The 23,913-nt window shown below is 52.1% G+C and overlaps 1 protein-coding gene across 2 annotated transcripts in view; it reads left to right on the forward strand.

The window, feature by feature from the left end:
• MLLT1 (MLLT1 super elongation complex subunit) overlaps window positions 1-23,913 on the forward strand; it is an 870,086-nt gene that overhangs the window by 545,323 nt on the left and 300,850 nt on the right. The window contains exon 6 of one of the 2 annotated variants that reach the window (XM_069649554.1): window positions 12,917-13,459. In XM_069649554.1, coding sequence (XP_069505655.1) covers window positions 12,917-13,459 — 543 coding nt within the window. The remainder of the gene's footprint in view (window positions 1-12,916; window positions 13,460-23,913) is intronic. The other variant, XM_069649553.1, reaches the window with a different exon arrangement.

Here is a 23,913-nt window from a genome sequence, read left to right on the forward strand (position 1 = left end):
AAACAAATATGTAGATTGGGTTGTACACACACCTTTAGCGCCGTAGTGCCACGTACGTAGAGTGGGCGCTGACGGGGGTGCAGACATGTAGAAAGGCATAAAGAGACAGCCGGAGACACAGGCGGCCAGCAACTCCATATGCGGGCTCCATCGGAGGCACGTCCGGCCCGCACCCATCCCGGGAACGAAACTGCCGGAGAGATCAGCTGACGGGGGCGTCGTGCGTGCGTCGCGCATCACAGCAGAATGGGCCCCTCCTCCAATCAAGTCAGAGGCATCACGGAGTGCAGACAGAGGCCGTGAATAAGAATCTTCAGTAAGTCACAAAGCACAATATAACTTAACGAAAGGCTCATAGCAAGATGAAGTTCCAGAGCATTTTTTAAAAATGCAGCAACATTAACTGCCATTCGAGGGGATTGGGTCCTCCGACGTATTCCATATCTGACAGGTAATGTGCACAGCTGTGCTGCTTTGGAAAATCTTTGGCGTCTGTGTCATGCGTTGATGACGTTGATGCGCCGTCCCCGAGGACGACCTCTGACGGCCGACGTCACCCGATGTGATAAGTAGGACGCACGACGCCCATAGCCTCAGTTCTGTTTTTTCCGCGAACATGTTCGCTTCGTGAATCTCAGTACGCCTCGACTCGTTGGAGTTTGCGGTTTTCAATTCTCGGTTCGTTGAACCTGTTCGGTTTGGTGTGAAGACACCTGGCGATGTCTTTCTCATCTTCAACCCCGCGTCCGGGCTTCAAGAGCTGCGGGGACTGTGGGTCCAAGATGTCGGTCACAGACTCGCACGACGCCTGCCTCTGGTGCCTCGGGGAGGCCCACGATACGGACGACTGTGTCGACTGCCAGTCGCTCACGGCAAAGGCCTTGTGGGAACGCAAGAAGAAGCTGTCGGTAGGCCGGGTGTCTAAGCCCCGGAAGTCGAGGTCTGCTGGGCTTTCGACAGATGACTCGAGGGGTGACTCTCCGCGTCATCAGCGGAAGTCCAGTGGGTCTCCTTCCAGGAGTTGGTCTCGCCACTCCTCCGCCTCTTCGAGGCATTCCCGGAAGCGCCAGCATAGGTCGCCTTTCCCGTCCTCTTCCGAGGTCTCCGCCAGTCGGCGGGTCGCTTATCCCTCCATGCAAGCGACACCGGAGGAATGGGCTTCCTTCGGGAAGCAGATGCTAGCGATTCTTGAATCGCAGGGCACCGGTCCGTCCGCGCCTCCGAGTGGGGTCGGTCGGCACCAGTCGAGAGACACCGCTCGTACGCCTTCGGGCTCGAGTGGTCAGGAGAGGTCCCGCTCGGACAAGGGTAGTCGTTCTCGCCATGCCCGTGCCGACGCGCTCGAGACCGTGTGATCCTGTGCCGTCTTCAAAGAAGACGTCGACGCCTGTGGCGCTGAGGTCGTCGACGATTTCTCTCGAGGCTCCGCCTCCGAGGGGGTCGTTCACGCCGTCGGCACCTAGGTTGTCGAGAGACATACTCGGAGCTCCGGCTTCGAGGACTGTGTCGATGCCTTTCGAGGCGGTGGTGTCGGAGGGGCCCCGTGGCACGGGGTTTGCCCCTTGAAAGGCTCTGGCTAAGGCCAGGCACTGCTTTGGTCCCCAGAGGTCTTCCTCTCCCCGCCTGGAGTACATTTCAGTGGGTGATAAAGGCTCTGATGGCGGCTTGGTTCCGGTTACGGTTCCAGATGACCTTATCTCAGGCCATAGCCAGTATGATGATCTGCGGCTTTCGCTGCATGATGCCAGTGGACTGGACACCTCTCCAGAGGTGGAGTTTTGTAGGCCGGAGCCTGGCACTCATGCTGATTCTTCATATCGGCGCCTTATGTCTCGGTTCACTGGGGAGTTCGTACAGGATGATCTCACCGACATCCTTGATCTCGGTCCCCCCACTGACCCGGTTTTGCCTTTTCATATGGCTCTGCAGAGAAGGGTGGCGGCGGCTTGGACTGCTCCGGAGAGTCTGCCGGCAGTGGGCAAGTCTGTCGCGAAAATACCATCCAGCCAGTAGCGACCCCTGCTACTTGTCTAGGCACCCCCACTCCAGAGAGTTTGGTGGTGCAGGCGGCTACAGCCCCGGCAAAGCAGGCGTCGTATCCTACCATCCCTCCGGATAGGGACGACCAACGTTTTGACGGCTGGGCGAAGAAAGTGTTTTCTTCCGGGGGTATGGCGCTTCAGGCGGCCAACTCTATATGTGCCTTGTCTCGTTTCACACACACTCTGTGGAACTGTGTTGCATTAGCGGCTGAACATGTTCCCGAAGGGGAGGAACGGGATGGTTTCCTTGCTCAGGATGGTAAGGATGCCATGTGTGAGGCCGTTCAGTCGGGTTTGGACTTGGCGGATTGTGTCAGCCGGTCCATGGCGGCGAGCACCCTAATGCGCAGGTTTGCGTGGTTGCGGAAGTCTGGTTTCACTCCTGATGTGCAGTCCCGGCTCCTCAACATGCCCTTTGACTGTGAACACCTTTTTGGCAGCAAGGCTGACTAGAGCCTTGAGAGGTTGCAGACCTCCAAAGCTGCAGGGAAGTCGTTGGGCGCTGCAGTTCGCCAACCTCTGCCTTTTCGTCCTAGGGGACAGCAATGGAGGGGAGGTTCCTTTCGCGATTACTCTTCCTTCAGTAAAGCGAGGGGAGCTAGCAGTCAGAGGCCATCGTAAGAGTGCCAGAGGTGGAAACAAAGGTACTCGAGGTGCCAAGGCCGCTCGGGCAGTTGCCTCTTTACCCTCAGGCAACGCCGCAGCCGCTTCCACTCAGTCATGAGGCCAGGTCCCATGGTTCGCCGGTTGGGGGAAGGCTGGCGCAGCATCTTGTAGAGTGGCAAGCCATTACTTCGGATGTGTGGGTTCTGGAGATCATAACCCACGGCTACTGTCTTCCTTTTCGGCAGAGGCCACACGACAATCCACCAGCGAACCTCTTTGAAGTGTCCGGATCCGCTCCTTGCGCCGAAATTCAAGCCCTGCTGGAGAAAGGCGCCATAGAACTGGTGCCTGTAGCGGAGAGGAACAAGGGATGGTATTCCCCTTATTTTTTGATTTCAAAGAGAGACGGGGGATTGAGACCCATCATGGACTTGCGCGGGTTGAACAAACTCCTCAGGAAGGACAAGTTCAAGATGGTGACTCTTTCTCAAGTTCTCCAGGCCCTTCGACTTCAGGACTGGTTGGTGTCTCTCGACCTCAAGGATGCTTACTTCCATGTGCCGATCCATCCCAAGCACAAGAAGTACCCGAGGTTCGCGGTTGGCGACTCGCACTTTCAGTTTCGGGTCCTGCCGTTCGGATTGACCTCCGCCCCGAGGGTTTTCACCAAGCTCACGGTGGTGGTGGCAGCGTATCTCAGGAAAGGGGGGATTCACGTCTACCCCTACCTGGACGATTGGTTGATCAGGGGGAGCTCTCCCGAGCAAGTCCTGGATCATCTGTCCGTCACCTGCCACTTCCTTCACAGGCTGGGCTTCTCCCTCAATTTAAAGAAGTCCCATTTGACACCAACGCAGCGGCTCCAGTACATCGGAGCAGTGCTCGACACATCCATGGGGCAGTGTTTTCCTCCTCAGGTGAGGGCTCTTCACATTCAGCAGATGGTGCACAAGTTTCAGTTTGCCCAGGATCTCCCAGCGTCCGAGTTCTTGAGACTGCTCGGCCTCATGGCATCCTGCATGCTTCTGGTGCCAGAGGCTCGTCTGCGGATGACATCTTTGCAGTGGGCACTCAAGCTCCAGTGGTCTCAGTCCTCCGGCAGGCTGTTGGACCCTGTTCAGGTGCTGCCCTCGGTGGCCCGGGACCTTCTGTGGTGGGCCGTCGAGGGCAATCTGATGAAGGGGGCCCCATTTTGGCTGCCCTGGCCGGAGGTGACGATCGTGACGGACGCATCCCTCACGGGATGGGGAGCTCATGCCAACGAGTTGACAGTCAGCGGTCGTTGGTCTCCGTCGGAGTTCAGACTCCATATCAATCTGTTGGAGCTGAGGGCCGTCAGGCTAGCCCTGAAGGCTTTTCTGCCGACTGTGCGTGGAAAGAGTGTCCTGATTCTAATGGACAACACGGTGGCCATGCACTACCTTAACAAAAGGGGGGGGGGGGCAGGGTCACTTCCACTGTGCAGGGAGGCTATGCAGCTCGAATTCTGGGCCATCCAGCAGGAAGTTTTGATCTCGGCTGTTCATCTGGCCGGGGACGACAACGAGACGGCGGACGCTCTGTGCAGGCAGAGCTCGATCTCTCACAAGTGGGAGCTGGCTCAGGAGATTCTCCTGGAGATCTTCGCCCTTTGGGGGACCCCTCAAGTGGATCTCTTTGCCTCCAGTGTCAACCGGAAGTGCGAAAGGTTTTGCTCGCGGGAATTTCCTCCAAAAGGAGCCTTAGGGGACGTGTTCGTGGTGGAGTGGTCATTCCCACTGCTGTACGCGTTTCCTCCAGTCCCCGTCAACCCGCAAGTGCTGCAGAGGTTACGGAGGTTCGGTTCCCGGATGATCCTCATTGCTCCGGCGTGGGCCCGGAGGACGTGGTACCCGGACCTTCTAGACTTGTCCATCTGCCCTCCACCTCGTCTTCCCTACCGAGGCAATCTGCTCTCACGGGAGGGGGGGGGTCAGGTTCTCCATCCAGAGGTCAGATCCCTCATTATTCATGCTTGGCTTCTGAAAGGTTGAGGTATAAGGATTGGGACCTCCCTGAAGACGTGATGGAGGTGTTGCTCTCGGCCATGCGGCCGGCAACAAAGTCTCTGTACCGTTGCCGTTGGAGAAAGTTCTGCGACTGGTGCAGAGTTCAGAATGTGGATCCTTTTGAATGTGACATTCCCATGGTTGTCTTTTTTGCTTTCTTTGGCCCACAGGGGCTTGCAAGTGGGGACCATTAAAGGTTACCTGGCGGCGCTTTTCATATTTAAGCGCTCGTCTGAAGAGTGTTCCTATTTTAAAATTCCTATAATTTCGCAGTTTTTGAAAGGGCTCACTAATGTGTTCCCTCCGTCACCTATTCTGGTGCCAGGTTGGGATTTGAACCATGTTCTTAAGTTTCTTATGGGTGCTCCGTTTGAGCCTTTACATTCTTGCCCTTTGAGGCTGTTAACTCTGAAAACTGTGTTTTTGGTTGAGGTTACTTCCGCTCGCATAGTGAGTTACAGGCACTTTCAGTTAAGCCACCCTTCACTGTGTTTCATAAGGACAGGGTTGTCCTTAGAGTTCGTCCTTCTTTTCTTCCGAAGGTGGTTTTGGAATTTCATTTGAGCCAAAAGGTTGTTCTTCCGGCCTTCTATCCTCCTCCACAGCCTGGTAAGGAAGAGGAGAGGCTCCATAGGCTTGATCCTAGGAGAGCGTTGAGCTTTTATATTTCGCGCATGTCCCGGGTCAGAGTGGACGATCAACTTTTCATTGGTTATGCTGGAAAGCGTTTGGGACAAGCTGTGACAAAACAGACTGTCTCGTTGGATTATTTTAGCCATCTCTGAGTGTTACCGCTTGGCGGGTAAGGACCCTACGGCTGGCTTGCGGGCCCATTCTACCAGGGGAGTGGCTGCGTCTACTGCCCTGCAGAGGGGAGTTCCTATTCGTCACATCTGTGATGCAGCCACCATGGCTTCAGTACATACTTTTGTAGGTCACTACTCCCTCGATTCCATCAGAGGGCAAGATCTGGCCTTTGGCAAGGCAGTTCTCTATTTCGCAATTTGATTGGGCATGCTAAATTTGTATACTAAATTCTTTCCCACCTCCTTCCTTGGTACTGCTTTGGGAGTCTGTCATAGATATGGAATACGTCGGAGGACCCAATCCCCTCAAAGAACAAGTTACTTTCTTACCTGGTAACGTTCTTTCGATGGGATGGTCCGACGACGTATTCCATATTGCTCCTTCACTACCTTCCCCGCTGCAGAATTTCTTTTGCGATTGCAGCTTGCGTTCCGCAAGGCCTTGTGTGTCTGACTGGCAGAAAACTGGTGGCACACATTCTGGGAAAAAACTATAACTGAGGCTATGGGCGTCGTGCGTCCTACTTATCACATCGGGTGACGTCGGCCGTCGGAGGAGGTCCTCGGGGACGGCGCATGGACGTCATCGACGCAGACTCCAAAGATTTTCCGAAGCAGCACAGCTGTGGACATTACCTGTCATAGATATGGAATACGTCGTCGGACCATCCCATCGAAAGAACGTTACCAGGTAAGAAAGTAACTTGTTCTTCTCAATCGGCGCCTTTTTAAATATGTCTAAACATACAGCAAATATTGTCCAAAAAGATGAAAAAGATATAAAAAACCCAAGAGCCATGGAGGGGGATGGGTGGACAGGGGGAGGCACAAGCTAATCCAAGGTCATTCATTGGTAAGAGAAGGCACAAGAAGACCCCTCTTATGTTTCCAACCAATCGAGTGCTTGCGCAGGATCTGATGAGCTCTTATCACCATCAGGAAATACAATAGTAAGGACATTATTTCTGCTGAGAAAGGCCCTTTGAGCAAGCTGTCTAGCCAAGTCTTTAGCACCCCGAAATGATCTTCTCAGGAGCAAGATTTCCTTAGGATAGTCTGGGTAAATAAAAACAGATTTACCTTTGAAAGAGGCATTCCCAACCAGTCTGGCAGCTTTCATCAAGCGTTCTTTTGACCTTAGATTAAAAAAGGAAACCAAAACATGCCTCGCTTTGTCCCCCAGGTGTTTACCAATCCTAAAAATATTACCAATGTCTTACATCTTGATTGTAGTACAATGAAAACTTTCCTTAAAAAAATACCAAGGAAGGCAAGTCCTCATCACCAACAGAATCCTCAACTCCAACCAATCTGATGTTCCTTGCCCTGATCCTTAACTCCAAATCCAAGCGTTGTTCTTTTTCTTTCTTCAAGTCGGACCTCAGATTATTGTAAGCCTGGAAGCTGCCAGCAATCTCAGAGCTCATAGTCAAAGAAGATTTTTCCTATTCCGTGACCCTGCCATCCAGTTGTCCGGTTTGCAAATTAAACTCAGCCACAGTCCTCTTAATATCACTAACATCCTGGGACACCTGAAAAATGATTTTGTAAACATGCAGGCAGGGCGCAACTTCCCCGGCACGTTCAACCACGAGCCAGCACTCTGGTTTGGGGAAGAGGAAGTCCGAGAACCCGGGTAAGCTGCTGGAGCGGCCCCGGTCGATCTCGAAGGGGGAGCGAGGCGCTGACCCTCCCCCCAAGGCGAAGTCCCAGGACGCACTTAAGGTGGTGAGGGCTTTGATCCAGCCGGTAAAAACCTCTATCGACATGGTCGCTGCGACCCTGGCAAAGCCGGCTGAGACTCCGCCAGTGGAAACGGCCTCTGGGCCCAGAGTATCCCTGCCACCACGGAGGGAATCCTCTTTCCAGCACATCGTTAAGACCCCTGTGAAGTCCCCAGCGGAAAAAGAGGGGGGGTGGGCGGTGGCCATTACAGACTCAGAATCAGACTCTGAGGAGGAGCTGGTGGAAACCGAGAAGGGCCTCAACGAGAGGTTCGAGAAGGTTCGATCCCAGGGGACGGTCCCCGCTGACGTGATTCGAAGATAGCGACGAAGAGGGCCCAGTGGAGCAGCCACCCCTTCCGTCGCAGCCATTACCCGAGCCCCAGGATAGCTCAGCGGCCATTTTGTTGGTGATCCAATCCTTATGTACCAAGATAAGGACGAGATTACCACGGACCCCGACGGAGGATCCAGAACCAGGCCCGTCAGGAAACCCTCCGAACAAGCGGAGGAGAGTCCACCCCTCTCCGCCCTTCGTGCCCGCGAGGCCTGTGGACCCCTCATCCCCCTCGCCGTACCCTAGAGAGGATACGGCGACGGGGACGGACGACGACAGCGGCAATGACGCAGCAGACATCCTGTCATCCCCCCCCCTCGGGCTTCTCCAGCTGACGAAATTGGCTCCTTTCACGCCATGATAACCAGGGCATCCGAGCTCTTCCAGCTCTGCCCTGAAGAACAAAAAAAGGAGGGGTTTCTTTACCAACGACGAGAGGCCAAGAGGAAGACTGTCCTCGCGGTGCCTTTGCTCGACGACATCTGGGACGAGGGGCTTGCTGTCCTCAAGAACCCTTCCACGACACCCGCCAAGAGGGACCGGTACGAGAAGTACCGAGTCCCCGATGCCGCCCCCTTGTGCCTCAGGGCCCAGCCCACGCCGGACTGTCTCGGCACCGGCTAAGAAGAAAGCAGCGGGTGCGGCCGCTTCCACTTCCCCACCGGACAGCGAGGGCAAGAAGTTGGACTCCATGGGACGAGTCATCTCGTCGGTGGCGACGATGATTAAGGCGGCCAATGCCTTAGCGATCGTGGCCCGCTACGACAGGGAGCTCTGGTTCAAGATAGCTCCCCTGCTAGACTTCCTACCTGACAACAAGAGGGCGGAGGCCCTACAAATTCTGCAGGAAGGCGAGGTTGTGTCGGATCACACCATAACCGTGGCAACGGACATTGCTGATACCGGATTTCGCCAATTGGGCAACGGAAATTGCTGATACCGGATTTCGCCAATTGGGCAACTGAGTTTGCCTCCGACGACGAGGATGGATCAAGGCGACAGACTTTCGCCAGGACATCCAGACCAGAGTGTTGGATATGCCGTTCGACGGCAACAACCTTTTTGGTAAGGCGGTGGACGAGTCTCTCCAGGCCATCCAGACCGACTCAGAGACAGCCCGGGCCCTAGGGAGTACTTCAACAACGACGGCCCTTTCGGAGCTCTGGAGGCAGACAGGATGCCTCCAAAGGATCCAGCGGTGGCTCTTCCACTTAACGCCAGGTGGCCTGCTCCTCTGCTCAGGAGGCCTGTTCCTCTGCTCAGGAGGCTTAGAGGTCGCGGCAAGCAAGGGGGGATCCCGCCGTCGTCGCCAGGGAGGCCAAGGCAGCAAGGCCGCCTCCAAGCAAGACTGACCCGGCCATGTCGTCGGGCCCCCACGAAGCACCCCGGTGGGAGGCCAGCTGACGAAGTTCTTCAGCGTGTGGGAGTCCATCTCCACTGACCGTTGGGTGCTGGACACCCTGGCCAACGGGCACTCGTTGGAATTCCAAAAGAAGTGCCCTCGCATTCCTCCCGTGGCCAGGAAGGTGAATCACGTCCCTCAACTGCTGTTGGAGGTAAGGGCGATGCTCAAGAAAGGTGCCATCGAGCTCATCCCCAGGAGGCCCCGGGGCTCGAATTGTACTCAAGGTACTTCCTCGTCAGAAAGAAGACAGGCGGTTGGCGCCCCATCCTGGACCTGCGTCAGTTAAACAAATACATCAGGGCGCAGACAGCTGTAGGAGGGCGACTTCCTATCGTCGTTGGACCTGGAGGATGCTTACTTCCACATCCCCATTCTAAAAGGGCACAGGAAGTTTCTCAGGTTCATGGTTCAGGGACTCCACTACCAATTCAGAGCTCTACCCTTCGGATTAAAGTCGGCACCCAGGGTATTCACCAAGTGCCTGGCACCAGTGGCGGTGCGGCTGCGCCTGCAGGGGATCCACGTCTTTCTCTACCTGGACGACTGGCTAATCCGGGCAAGGACAAGAGAACTCGCCGGCGAACACACAGCGAGGACCGTCCGGCTGCTCACAGAACTGGGGTTCGCCATCAACTACCCCAAATCCCACCTGGTTCCGTCGCAAGTAGCACTGTTTCTGGGAGCGAAGCTCGATCCAGTGGGGCAATTGGCCTCCCCGTCAGAGGAGAGGACGAAGACCATCCTGGGCAAGGTGCAGCGCCTGCTAGCCACGGACGTGGCCGTGAGGTCCATCAAGTCCCTCCTCGGGATGATGTCCTCATGCATCTATCTGGTACCCCTTTGCAGACTTCGGATGCGTCCGCTACAGGAGTTCCTCGATGCCCGCTGGTTTCAGGTGACGGACTGCTTCGAGGACAGGATCCCTCTCGACGAGGAGTTCCGTCGAGCGATCCTATGGTGGGGTACCCGTGCTCACCTCGCTACATGCACGGACTTTCAAACTCCGGCGTTTCAGGAGACGGTGACGACGGATGCCTCTCTGGAGGGTTGGGGGGCCCACACCGGAGATCTCCACGCAAGAGGCCTTTGGCTCCCGGAGGAGAGGTCTCTCCACATCAACATTCTGGAGCTCCGAGCAGTGTTCTGGGCGCTCAAGTCGTTCCTTCCGTCCCTCAAGGACAAAGTGGTGAGGATCTTCACCGACAACACCACCACAATGTTCTACATACAGAAGCATGGGGGCACCAGATCCCCAGCCCTATCCAAGGAGGCCCAGGATCTGTGGCACTGGGCCGTCGCCCAGGGGATGTTTCTGGTCCTCTTCCACTTGGCAGGAATAAAAAACACCATCGCTGACTCACTCAGCAGGGAGCTGCGCTCGTGCCACGAGTGGGAACTACGCCAGGATCAAGTGGATCACTCTTCCAATGATGGGGCAAACCCCAGATCGACCTGTTCGCGACGGCGACGAACTCCAAGTGCCAGAGGTTTGCCAGCAGGTTCCCACAGCCGAGGAGCATGGGCGATGCTTTCTCGTTCCCCTGGGACGGCCTGTTTCTATACGCGTTCCCTCCGTTGCCGTTGCTGCTCCGCCTCATCAACCAGCTCAGAAGTCCAGGTGCAGAATGATCCTCGTCGCACCGGCATGGCCGAGGCAGATCTGGTTCCCGGACCTTCTGGACTTGTCAACGTCCCCACCAGTCAAGCTGCCGGCGGACGCGGATCTGCTCTCCAGAGAAGGAGGCGCCATTCTCCTTGACGACCCATAGTCGCTGAACTTGCAGGCCTGGCTCCTGCAGCACTAGAGTTTGGAGGGTACGATATCCCGGCTGACTGCAGAGAGGTTCTTGCAAAAGCCAGGGAGTCCTCAACTCTTAAGTGTTACGGTCATAAGTGGAAGAGGTTCTCTGTCTGGTGCCGTGCACAGATTAACCCTCTGCGGATTACGCCCCCTCAAGTATTGCCGTACCTACTGTCGCTGGCCAAAGCTGGTCTGGCTCACGCCTCCATCAAAATACATCTGGCTGCCATCTCCCGATACACCAGGACTACGGGACGGGCGTCCTTGTGGTCTCATCGCCTGGTGAAGGAATTTATGAAGGGACTATTCCGATCGTTCCCGCCGGTGAAGGCTCCTGCCCCGGCATGGGAGCTTAATGTGGTGCTGACCAGGCTCATGAGGGGCCCCATTCGAGCCTATGCATTCAGCGCCTTTGAAGTTCATGTCATGGAAGACAGCGTTCCTTGTGGCCATCACCTCCGCACGACGAGTGGGAGATATCCAGGCCCTATCTTGCAAGCCCCCATACTTGACTTTTCATGACACGAGGGTGGTGCTGAGGACGCACTCCTCCTTCATGCCCAAGGTGCCGTCGGACTTCCACCTCAACAAGCCCTTGGTGTTACCAGTTTTCTTCCCGTCGCCTTCGACGCCGGCCGAGAGGACTTTGCACTCGCTGGATGTAGCTAGAGTGCTGAAGTTCTACGTGGACCGCATAAAGAGTTTTCGGAAGACGTCACAACTGTTTGTGAACTTTGGGTCTGTGAATCAAGGGAAGGCTCTCTCGAAGACTTCCATTTCCAGATGGCTCTCTGGCTAAATCATGCACTGTCACTGGTTGGCAAACCGACCGCTGCCCGGCCGTCCGAGAGCCCATTTGACCAGAGCGATCACTGCTACCACAGCGTTCCTGTCTGGTGTGCTCCTGCTGTACATCTGCAGGGCTGCTACGTGGAGGTCGACGCACACCTTCACAAGATTCTACTGCGTCGATCGGGACTCCAGGGTCGAGTCCAGGGTCAGCCAAGCAGTGCTGCGCAACCTATTCGCCTAAGGTGAGCCTGGTGAGGAGGTAAGAATTGCTTAATGTTGAGTTTTGGATGTAATGCTTAATGTTGAGCCTTTGCCACCTCCCGTGGTTGTGCATGTGTTTACTGCTATGTATTCTTTTATTCATGAACATGTGAATCCATGCCAGACCCCATGCTGGAGAAGGAACAAGTTACTTACCTGTAACTGTTGTGCTCCAGCATGGGTCTGGCATGGATTCACATGTGTACCCTCCCACCTACCAGTCTGCGGCTCTTCACTTGGTCATACTGCCACTTTGCGTGCTACCAAATCTGAGGATGGCTGCCAGAAGCGGGGCTTAGGGTGAGGGCAGTCATTGGCTGGGGGCAGTATGACCCAGCGATCAGTGATTGGTTACTACTAAGAAAGACAGATCAGAAACAAAACTGATACTGATTTTTCCTTTACCGAGGATTCCCAGCCTGACGACAGGGAATATTCATGAGCATGTGAATCCATGCCAGACCCATGCTGGAGAACAGTTACAGGTAAGTAACTTGTTCCTTCTGATGATTGCATCTGCTTAGATTCACATGCGCCCACCCTTCCTCCCCTTGTGTAGTAGAACGAACATAGACCTCTTACACCTTCTCTCTTCTGTACTCTCACATGGACGTTAAGGCTCCCTCACTGCAGAAAAAACACAACCAGAGGGATCTAGATGCATGAGGGATTTTGGGTACACTACACGTCACGTTAGGGATAGTGTTAGTCACGGCCATGTCGACGTCCCCTTTCGATCTTCGAAAGAAAAATGCATTAGTCTGCAATTTCCACTAGATGTTGTACTATATGCATAGCATGTGAATCTAAGCAGATACATTCATCAGAAATGCTGTTACGGTGACTGCCATGTTTCCATTTAAGGCCAGATTACCAAGAAAATTGGTTTTTAAAACCTCATTTTTATTTTTAAAATAAACCATAAGATACCAAAGTTTTTGGCCCCAAAACCTGTGGTACACTTGGTTTTCTTTTCTAATGCTTTGAAATGTAGGCTATTCATGTGAGGTGACTAGATTTTCAGTGTTTTGGAACAAACTCCCAAAGACTAGTATGTTAATAATCTTGTGGATTGTGTATATGCTAACATTTTTTCTATGTTACATTATATTTAGGATGTAAAGCCAGACAGTGGAAAGGTATCGAAACCCCATAAAGTAACAAAGGAACACAGGGAGAGGCCACGGAAAGACTCAGAGAGCAAAAGCTTCTCCAAAGACAGTGAGCGGGAACAAAGCAAGCCTTCTAAAGATTTGTCTCGGAAACCTGTTGAACATAAACCTCCCAAAGAGGAAAAGGCCCCTTCCAAAACTGCATTCAAGGAACCAAAACTTGCCTTGAAAGAGACCAAGCTAGAGAGCCTCTCTCCAAAGGGAGGCCTGCCTACACCACAGGAGTCAAAGTCTTCCAGCAAAAGGCCACCCAATGTTGAATCGCCAAAGTCTAGCGCCAAAAAACTGAAAAAGAGCAGCTCCAAAGGAGTGAAGACATTTTCTGCTACCTCCCCCCGCACCGCTTCATCCTCCTACCCAGAGAAGAAGCCCCCAAAGGAGAAAGTGATTGCCAAACCAGAGAAGATCAAACCGGAGGCAGAGATTGAGCTCAAGAAACCTGTGGATGAGTCTAACTCTGAGGACGAGGCCTCTTCCAAATCTGAGGTGAGTTTCATGAGGTCTAGCGATCGGTTTTTTATTATGTGTATAAAAATAGACTTGCTGCTACTTATCTGAGTGAATTTTTTCAATGTGATCCATATGTTGTCCTATCCAGTCCTCTTGTGTTTTCTGCAACAGGTATTCAAACTTGGTGTTCTAAGTTGGCAGTGCTCCATTTCATTGGGGCCATATTGACTGAAACTGGTCCAGCTTTAAACTGACTCCCTCAGAAAATAGTTTCAAACAAATGTTTTTTTAAACTTGTGCAAAATATGAATTTCTCCCCAAAATTGTTTTCTTTTACACAATGCTTCTCCTGCATTGCAGCTTTCATGGATTCACATACTCGTGAATATTCCACATAGTCAGGCTGGGAATACTCAGTAATATTAAAGCAGTCTAGCTTTAAAGTTTAAAAGGCTTGACATATAGCCTATTGCTGTCACTTTGGGGGTCATACTGGTCCAGCCAATGGCGTAAATCCTCCATAGCTCCACCCCTGGTGGCCATCTTCAGATGTTTACCTCCCGTTTAGGTGCTGGCAGTCTGTCTTTTCGCTCCTCAAAATGTTTTTTTAATCTGTCACAGTTGTGACTGCCAGTGGTGGGAATCGGTTGCTGGTGAAGATCTGAACCTCCAGCGATCTTCTGAACATTAATCTTCAGAGAGGCACTTGTCTCGATTTTCAGGCCCCCTCCACGCAGGCATGGCAGACGCCAGTAAGAATAGCCTCTTCATGCCCTGCTTTAGAACATTTTTGTGAACTTCGACACGCGAAATGCATCTATTGCCTGCACCCGCATGATGGGGACGGCTACGCCATTTGCCAACCCTTCGCACGCAGACTAGGATCGCCATAGAAGGTTGGTGGCTTGGCTGGAAGAGGGTTCATGGGCTTCTGACTCTGCCTCAGTCCAGAGTCATGCCTCTGCCACGGTTGGCAGACGCATAGATCGGACTCCTTCTACAAAGAGGTTGAGATCCCATGATGACACTTCCTGGGGGAAGAAACCGGAAAGGGGACATAAGTCTGACCCCCTCAGCGACATCGGCAGCGGCCCGATCTCCAGTCCTATCTGCGACTGCATTGTCTAAAATCACGAGTACCTTGACTGCTAAACACTCAACCCACTCTTCAGAGACGAGAGTTCAGTCAACGACCACGACTACCCCATCGGCGAGCCAGATGAAAATCTACCACCCCGTCGACTGCTTTGTCCATGACCGCTTTGACTAAGAAGGCACCCAGGATTGCTCTACCTCCAAGGCCAACATCAAGCACCATTGTCTACTGCACCACCATCGACTTCACAAGTACCAGTGCTCGGTTCCTTCCCTAGAAGCGCAAGTGTGCACAAGGAGATGCCCCCACCTCTCTTCCCTACCACGGCAAACTAAAGTCAAATCTGGTGCAAGCAAAACAACCTGCCCAGTTGATGCAAGAGAGCGTGTTCTCAGGCGACAGAGCCTCTGGAGGCTTCATTCTCGTCGCATGAGGAAATGGAGAAGAACCATACCCAATTCTGCTGGCACCTTGCCCACCAGTGGCTGTTCCACCAGTTCCTGTGGAACAGCAGTGGCATCCAGAGACCTGTCTGTGGACATTCTATTTACTATAATAGCTTTGCTCACTGAATTGCAGCAGCGCCTTCCTCCTCCAGTCCCGCAAGGTGCACAAGGTGGCCGAAGTAGGCCAAGTGGGAGTCCACCGCCCCCCTTCCCCCTCCCAGGCCTTTGCGTGAAGCAGTGGCTCCACCACCACAACCTCAAAGACCAATTCCTCAGTTTGCTACCCCCACTTAGACAGATACTGGCTCGAATACAGATGCATCTCCAGACACACATACTACTGAAAAGTATAACATGCTCGTACTGGCTGATGGTGAGCCGCCAGACATGCCTTCCAGAGATTTGTCTCCGGACATGCTCTGCTCGTACAAGCTCTGAGGCTTTTTGACCTTGTTCCGGAGGAACAACGAAAGGAGGGGTTCCTTTTTCAGAGGCAGCAGGCCGCCAGAAAATCTGTAGTTGCCGACATCTGGGAGGATGGGCTGGTGATTGATTATGAAGAATCTTTCCACCTCCAAAGAAAGACCGACTGGAAAAAGAGTATAAAGTTACGAATTCCGCTCTAAAATGTCTTCCCATTCAGCCAGGCCCCCAACTCCATGGTATCCGCTACCGCAAGAAAGCGGTCGCCAACTTGTCTTCTCCTTGCATGGTGCCCCCCGAACAAGGAAGGCAAGCGACAAGACATTTTTTGGAAAGTAGGTACTTAACAAGTCTGCGACCACCATTAAGGCAACCAATTCCTTGGGCGTTCTCTCCAGGTATGACGGGCTTATGGTACGAGATGGGCCCCATCTTTGACTTCCTGCCTGATAATAAACGGGATGAGTCTCTTGCTTTGCTGCACAAGGGGGAAGCAGTCCAAGAGCATGCCATCACTGTGGCCCTAGACATTACTGACACAGGCTTCTGCCAGTCCTAAGGTTCGAGGTTATGGAAATGCCTTTTGATGGGGTGGACCTCTTTGGGGGGGGGGGGGGAGAAGGTCGACGAGACACTATTAGCCATCAAGATGACACCGCTTTGTCCCTTGGTAGCCTGCAGCAGAGAAGACCGTCCTTTCAGTCCTGGAAGGGCAGATTCGCACTGAATGCCAGATATCATCGGCCTACCTATCGTCGCCCATCCCGCACCATTTCGCAGGAGGCATACGGAGGAATGTTGCAGGTGTATAGGGGAATGCCGAGGCAACAGTTCTTCCACCCGCATGCAAATCCCAAAAAAAGGCTGACCACTGTCTGGTCTCACGCACCACTTCAGCACCCCACTGGGCGGCCAGCTATTGCAGTTTGTTGAGCAATGGCGGAACATCACCATCGACAAATGGGTGCTCAACATCGTCCAGCACGGTCCCACGCTTGAATTTCTAGACCAATGCCCCTCCATTCCTCCACTACGAAGGCAGGAACATCATCTGCCACTCCTCCTAAAAGAGGTCCAGTACCTGCTGCAAAAAGGGGCCATAGAAACAGTTTCATCACACCTATGGGGATCCGGACTGTACTCCGGATACTTTCTGGTGAGGAAAGACTGGTGGGTCGAGACCCATCCTGGACCTCTGGGAACTCGGGTTTCTAAAATCGCTTAAGTTCTGCATGGTCCTGCATCAGCATGTGCTGGAACAAGGGACTTCCTCTCCTCCTTGGACTTGGAGGACACATACTTCCACATACCCATCCATCGGAAGCACAGGTGTTTCCTTTGCTTTGTAGTGCAGGGATGAAGCACTACCAATTAAAATCCCTGCTGTTCCGGCTGAAGTCTCCTCCCAGGGTATTCACCAAGTGCCTAGCACCAGTAGTTGCCTATCTGGGCCGCACAGCTGTCTAAATGTACCCTTACATGGACGACTGACTAATCGGCACCCAGTCTCTCCCACTAGCCCTCCAACACACTGATCAAACCATCCAATGCCTGACTTTGCTGGGATTCTCGTTAAATGTTCCACAGTAATGCATGTCACCATCTCGGAACGCACTGTTCTTGGGCTCACACCTCAACACGCTGCAGTGCCTAGCTACCTTCTCGGAGGAGAGAGAGGATCAAGGCCATACTTGACAAAATTCAGCAGCAGTCATCCCTCCGACAATGGTTCACTCAATCAAGTCATTACTCTGGATGATGTCCTCATGCATCCCTTTAGTACCTCCAGATGCCAGGTGGAAACCGGTGTCAGGCTCCTGGAATGACACAAGCGCACTCAATACAGCGCTTCGCTAGACTCTGCATTGGTGAACTCATCGACAGCACCTTGCGCAAAGCACCCTCTTTCGCCCAATGGCACATCAGGTCATGGTATCAACTGATGCCGCTTCGGAAGATCTGGGGGGCACACACTGGAAGGTTCCAAGCCAGAAGATTCTGGCAGCCAGAAGAGCAGCTAATTCATATCGATGTGTTAGGGCTGCGAGCTGTATTCTGTGTTCTCGAGTCCTTCCAATCCCAGCTCCAAGGCAAGGTGGTTTGCATTTTAACAGACCCCACCACCACAATGTTCTACATCAGGAGTAAGGGAGGGACCTTCTCTCCCGTTCTGACCAACAAGGCACTGGCACTGGGCGCTATCCCAGGACATGTTCCTCATTCCCTTTCACCTAGCATGGATCCACAATACTATCACAGATTACCTTGTTAATGTTAAAGGACATTTGTACCGCGCACTATCACCACCGGAGTGGTCCCCTGGCGCTCTGGCGGCTCTGAAAGAGGGAGGGAGAGGTGGGTAAGAGGGCGGAGGCTGGAAAAGTGCAAGATTGCAGTGATGTGCTGTTGGCAGCCCGGTGGTTCCGTCGGCTGGGCCTGGGGTGTATGCGGCACTAGTCGTATGCTGATGTGCGAGTCTGTGTGTTTTTGTTTTGTTGTTGCAGTGTAATGAAGTTTGTGCGGTTTGTTGTGCTGGAGGTTTGTGGTTGTGTTTGGAGTTTGAGAGGTGTATGCAGAGAAGGAAATTGTTAGTGGTATTGGCTCGTTGGTATCTCTACCCTAGATTGACCAGTGCCGCAGAAGGTACGTGACCGTTTGCATTCGAGGCCCCTTGAGCATTTAGCTGTCCCCTCCATCAGCTCCCTCAGTAACTTTGCATGCTCCTCGCCCCCACCCACATGACCAGCGCACCTGCTAGTGTTCATACTTCAGATTGTGTGGTGATTGGTGGTATCTCGTCCGTTCCACAGCCCTGTGGTACCTAGCTGTAGCTGTACAGGCGTTGGGGGGTGGTAGGGATTGGCTGGGGTTGTTGCCTCCGTCTCCCTGGGTCTCGCAGGTGGACCCCTGTGTTCAGCGTCAGCCATACTAGTGCTCAGAGTACTTCTGTCGGTTCTAGGGGCTTGTAAATGTCCTTTCCTGTTGAGTCATGTGTGTTACTGTTTCGGTTTTTAGTCTCTGGTGTTGAAGAGCCAGGTTTTTAGTAATTTTCTGAATTTAAGGTGATCTTTGGTGTTCCTTATTACTTTTGGGATGTTGTTCCAGGCTTTCGCGGCTAAGTGGTAGAAGGCGGTGCCTCCGAGTTTTTTCTTGATGTAAGGTTTTAGTTCCAGTCGGGTTTCGTTGGTTGATCTGAGCGGTCTCTTTGGCTTGTAGATTATTTTCTTTTGTAGGAATTCTGCTCCTTGTCCGCAGATTTCCCTGTGCGTTATGCACATTGTTTTGAAGGTGATAGTGTTTTACTGGGAGCCAGTATAGTGTTTTTAGGGCCGGGGTGATGTGGTCTCTTCTGGATAGTTTGAGGAGTAGTCTGGCTGCTGTGTTTTAGATCCGTTGTAGGTTCTTCAGTAGGTATACCGAGGTAGAGGCTGTTTGCATAGTCGATACTTGACATGATGAGGCCGACGATAGTGAGTGTTTTGTGTGTGAAGGAGAGGAAAGGTAGTATTTTTCTTGCCGTGTGGAGGAGGAAGAAGCATTTCTTGACTGTTGGGTTTATTTGCGGTTCTAAGGTTAGGGTGTTGTCCATCAGGACTCCCAGATTTTTTACTACCTTAGATGGTGATGGTGCAGATCCCATTTCCGTTGGCCACGGGATGGCGGTTTCCTTCTCTTGGTCTTTGGATATGATCATGATTTCTGTTTTTCCTGGGTTGATTTTCAGGTTGTTGCCATTCATCCAGTTGAAGACTTCTTTTAGACAGTCGGTTAAGTTTCAATGATCGGCTTGGGTGTCTTCGATCTTGTAGATGATTTGAGTGTCGTCTGCGTAGTTGTAGCATTTGATGTTGTTTCTTGAAGATTCTGCTAACTGGGGTTTGGTAGATGTTGAAGTACAGTGGTGATAGTGAGGATCCTTGTGGTACTCCACAGTCGTTGACTCGTGGGGTGGCTTTGAAGGGTTTGATCCAAACGGTTTCAGTTCTGTCTGCTAGGAATGATTTAGTCCAGGGTAGCGCTGTGTCTGTTATGCCTATGTCTTCTAGTCTTTTGGTTAGGGTGTCATGGCTAACTGTGTCGAAGGCTTGCCAAGAGGTGGAGCAGAATAAGGGCGTATGTTGTGTTGGAGTCTACGTTTGTTTTTAGGTCATCCCAGATGGATAGTAATGCTGTTTCTGTACCTCTTGTGGGTCTGAAGCCGACTTGAGCTGAGTCTAGCAGGTGGTGTTCTTCAACGTATTCTTGGGTTAGTTTGTATACGTAGGTTTCGAGGAGTTTGGCCGGGTAGGGGATGTTGGAGATTGGTCTGTAGTTGGAGAGATCTACGTCCCCGCTTGTGTTTTTCAGAAGTGGTTTGATGTAAGCCGATTTGAAGATCCTTGGTACGGTTCCTGTTGCTAGTGATAGATTTAGAAGGTTTCTGAAGTATTCTGCTGGCGTTCCTTGTGTGAGGATTGATTTGTAGATGTCCGGGGGACAGGGATCCATCGGTGAGCCTGCTTTCTTGCTGTGTTTTACCAGCACTGCGAATGCCTCTGCTGATATTTCAGGAAAGTTATTGAGTTTGTGCTGCGGTTCTGAGTTAGGTTTGTTTGGTTGTATGTCGCTGCTGGTTGGCCTCTGTTGGATGGTTTGTCGGATGTCATTGATTTTTTTTTTTAAGTGGTCTGAAAGGTTGTTGCATAGTTTTTCCGAGGGGTTTGGGGTGTTGTCACAGCCTGGTGGATTTCTCATTTCTTTAATGATGCGGAACATTTCTTTTTGTGAGTTGGTGGCATTTGTGATTCTGTCATCATAATGCCTTATCTTTGCCTTTTGAATTTCCTTCTTGTATGTGCAAATTTGCTTCTGGAACAGTGTTTTTTTGTCTGGGTTGTAATCTTTCCTCCATTACATTTCCATCTTTTTGTTTTCTTTTTTCATGGTGCTTAGTAGTGGGGTAAACTATTTTGCCATTGCTCTCTTTTTTGATGGTGTGACTGGTTTTTCTGGGGCCATCTTGTCAATTGTATCTGCAATCCATTTGTGTATTATCTCAACTTTCCCGTCTAGGTCAGCTAGGTCTAGTTCTGTTGCTGAGGGCTTGGTTAACTCCAGTTGTTCGAATATGTTGCCTTTTTTGACATCTTTCCAATGTCTTTTGGTGGTGGTTGTGAGTTTAGGAGGTTGGATGCAGACTTGAGTAGGCAGAGTGATTACGAATGGGATGATGAGATGGTCGCTCCACAGTATTTGTATTGGGGGTGTCGTGGTGATGAGTTTTTCCTCGGCGAAAATTGCGTCCAGGGTGTGTCCTGCCGAGTGAGTTGCCCCTTTTACTAGTTGTCATAGTTTCATGGTGGCGAGTTGTTCAATCAGTGAGTTTTGGGAGTTGGCATGCCTGTCTTCGAACCAGATGTTTTAAGTCCCCCAGTATGATTAGGTGTTCGTGGTTGATGGCTATGTTGGTTATGACTTCTATGAAGTTGTCGACGAAGGATACATCATAAATTGGGGGTCTGTACACCAGGATGAATGTGATGTTGGTTTTTGGGCTAGCTGTTAGGTGTATGACCATGGACTTGCAGTTGAGGATGTTGAGTAGTTCATCTGTTCTTATTTTTAGCTGTTCTTTAAATGCTATTGCGATGCCGCCTCCTTTTTTGTTTTTCCTGTTTATTTGAAGGCATTTAAAGTTTGCTGGAAGGCAGCTTTGGAGTGTGATTTTGTAGTTGTCGTCCAGCCAAGTTTCTGTGATGAAGAGGAGGTCAATGCCATTGTCGTCGAGTAGGTCGAAGATCTCTGTAGAGTGTTTTGACATGGATCTTGCATTTATTAGATTGCAGTGGAGTTTAGAGGTGTAGTTTGGTTTGGCTTTTTTTGTTAGGGTCGTTTTCTGATCTTGTTCAGGAGCAGGCTTCAGGTTGTCGGCGTCCTCGAATAGTTCTTCCAGGTTTAGTCTAGGGGTTTTGTTTTCATCTGGTTCGTCTTCCAGGGGTTGTGGTTGTGGGTTGGGGGTTCTTCTTGCTTTGGTGATATAAGGTGTTATTGCTTCAGTTGTGTGCTTGTTGTATCTGGTGGGGTTCGTCCTTCGTGATTTTGTTAGGTTGTTTAATGTAGTTGGTTTTGGCTTTGCGTTGGTTCGATCTGGTGAGCAGGTCTCAGCGAGGTATGGAGTTAGGTAGAGGGATTTGTCTCTTTCAGTGTTGATCCGATTTTTGAACCTGTCTGTGGGGGTGTGTTCTGTTGTTGCGGTTCTTAGATGCAGTTTCGGAATGTTTGTTCTTTCTTCTCTTCTTTCCCTCTGGATGGGTCGTTTGCGCGGCATTGTACGATTCCGAGTTGTTTGGTGTGGATGTTGTCCGCTACCGGTTTTAGTCTTTGTGGGTCCTATTTTCAGCTGATAGTGTTGAATATTTGTTTAGTTGTTGTCTCGGTCGGGGTATAAGGGTGGAGTTAAGGGTTGTATAGATATATAATTGGGTTTTAACTGTGGCTCTCTTTAGTCTCCGTCTCCCTGAGCGTGGTTCACTGTGGTGAGCTAGCCATGTATGTTTAGGGGGGGGCACGCGCTGGCCCTGGAATGACTTTGAGGGGCGCAGCTAGGGCTTACTTCCCTGATGTAGTCAGGGCATCGAAGCCCTGCTAGACTTGAGAGACATGTCTATTATTGCAGTCTGAGTATGATACAATGTAATATGGAGACGGAACCCTACTACACGAGAGACCTGTATAGTGGGAGAGAGGCCCACCAATGCAATCTGCGCGTCACACCATGCAATGGCGAACCCCAGCTGAACTTGATAGACCCGTGCAGTGGGAGAAAGGCCTATCAATCCGGTTTGGAGAACAGACAATGCAATTTGGGCACAGCGGCCCTGCTAAGTTTGAGACACCTGTATAAAGGGAGAGAAGCCTATCAATGCAGTTTGGAGAACAGACAGTGCAATTTTGGCACGGCGGCCCTGCTATCAATGCAGTTTGGAGGATAGGCAATGCAATTTGGGCACGGCGGCCCTGCTAAGTTTGAGACACCTGTATAGAGGGAGAGAAGCCTATCAATGCAGTTTGGAGAACAGACAATGCAATTTGGGCACGGCGGCCCTGCTAAGTTTGAGACACCTGTATAGAGGGAGAGAAGCCTATCAATACAGTTTGGAGAACAGACAATGCAATTTGGGCACGGCGGCCCTGCTATCAATGCCTTTTGGGGCGACGAGGGGTGATCACATTGGTAGATGTTGGTTTAGCCCAATGGCCATGTTTCTAGGGTAGAGCTGTACCTCTCCCGACCCAGCCCCCCTACCTTACTGGTCCTTGTAGTTGCTGGTTGACGGCTGGCCACTGGCTTGGCTTCCCCTGCGGACACCTGCTGACACTTCCTGGAGTCGCCTCTGTTTGAGTCGCCCTTGGCCTTGGGGGCCCTTAGCCGCAGGGCTGCACGGCTCGAGGGCTGCCCTGGGAGGACCGGTGATGAAGTGTGGATGCACCAATGGGAGGGAGGGCTGGGGAACCAGGAAGGGGTGCGGGGAGGGAGGGGATGCAAGGGCCTGCTCCCGGGCACGGGCCCACAGGTTACAGGGCGAAAACCAAACACCAGGTGGGTGTTCCTACAGGGCACACACTCGCCGCGCTCCGAGGGTCTGCAAAGGAGCCGGTGGGGGCCTCGCGAGTCGGTAGACTCAGCGTGGAAGCTGGATGCACGAATGGGAAGGAGGGAGGGCGGGTTGGGAGGCAGGCGGGCTGGAGAACCAGGAAGGGGTGCGGGGAGGGAGGGGATGCAAGGGCCTGCATAGCAGGGAACTGCGATCCTGCCACAAATCGGAACTCCATCAGGATCAAGTTTGTCTTTTCTCAAGGTGAGGTCGCCCACAGAATGACTTTTTCACCACAGCAGCCAAGTGCGACCGGTTTGCGAGCAAGTACCTGCAAGGGAGGAGTATTGGGGGGGGGGGTACGTTTCTGTGCCCTGGAAGTTCCTACACCCATTCCCTCCAATCCCTCTTCTACTAATACTCGGTACACTCAAACAGAGCTGATGCAAGATGATCCTAATTGTTCCGGTGTGCTTCTGTGAGCACCTTGCATCAAACTTACTTCTTCTCCGGTCCTGCTCTCCAGAGAAGGAGGGTCTCTTCTGCACCACAACCCAGTATCCCTGAAGTTGACAGCTTGGCTTCCGCAGCCCTTCAATTTGGACACATCACATTTCCTTTAGACTGCAGAAAAATTCTGGCAAAGGCTAGTGCTCCATCCACTCTCTCCTGCTAAAAATCACAAGTGGAAGCGTTTTACTATATGGTGTCATTCACAAGGGCAGACCCTCATCGAATTAAAGCGGATGAAATAATGCCCTGTATTCTATTGTTGGCAAAGTCAGGGCTGGCACATGGATTCATAAAGGTCCATTCGCAGCTATCTCTCGCATAGCAGGTAAGCCTTCCCTATGGTCTCATAGGCTGATTAAGGAGTTCCTCAACGGTCTGTTACAGACTTTCCCTCCAGTAAAAGCACCAGCTCCAGAGTGGGAACTCAATGTGGTACTT

The sequence above is a fragment of the Ambystoma mexicanum genome, chromosome 1p (assembly GCF_040938575.1).
Source record: "Ambystoma mexicanum isolate Mex_15411 chromosome 1p, UKY_AmexF1_1, whole genome shotgun sequence".
In the NCBI taxonomy this organism is placed as follows: Eukaryota; Metazoa; Chordata; class Amphibia; order Caudata; family Ambystomatidae; genus Ambystoma; species Ambystoma mexicanum.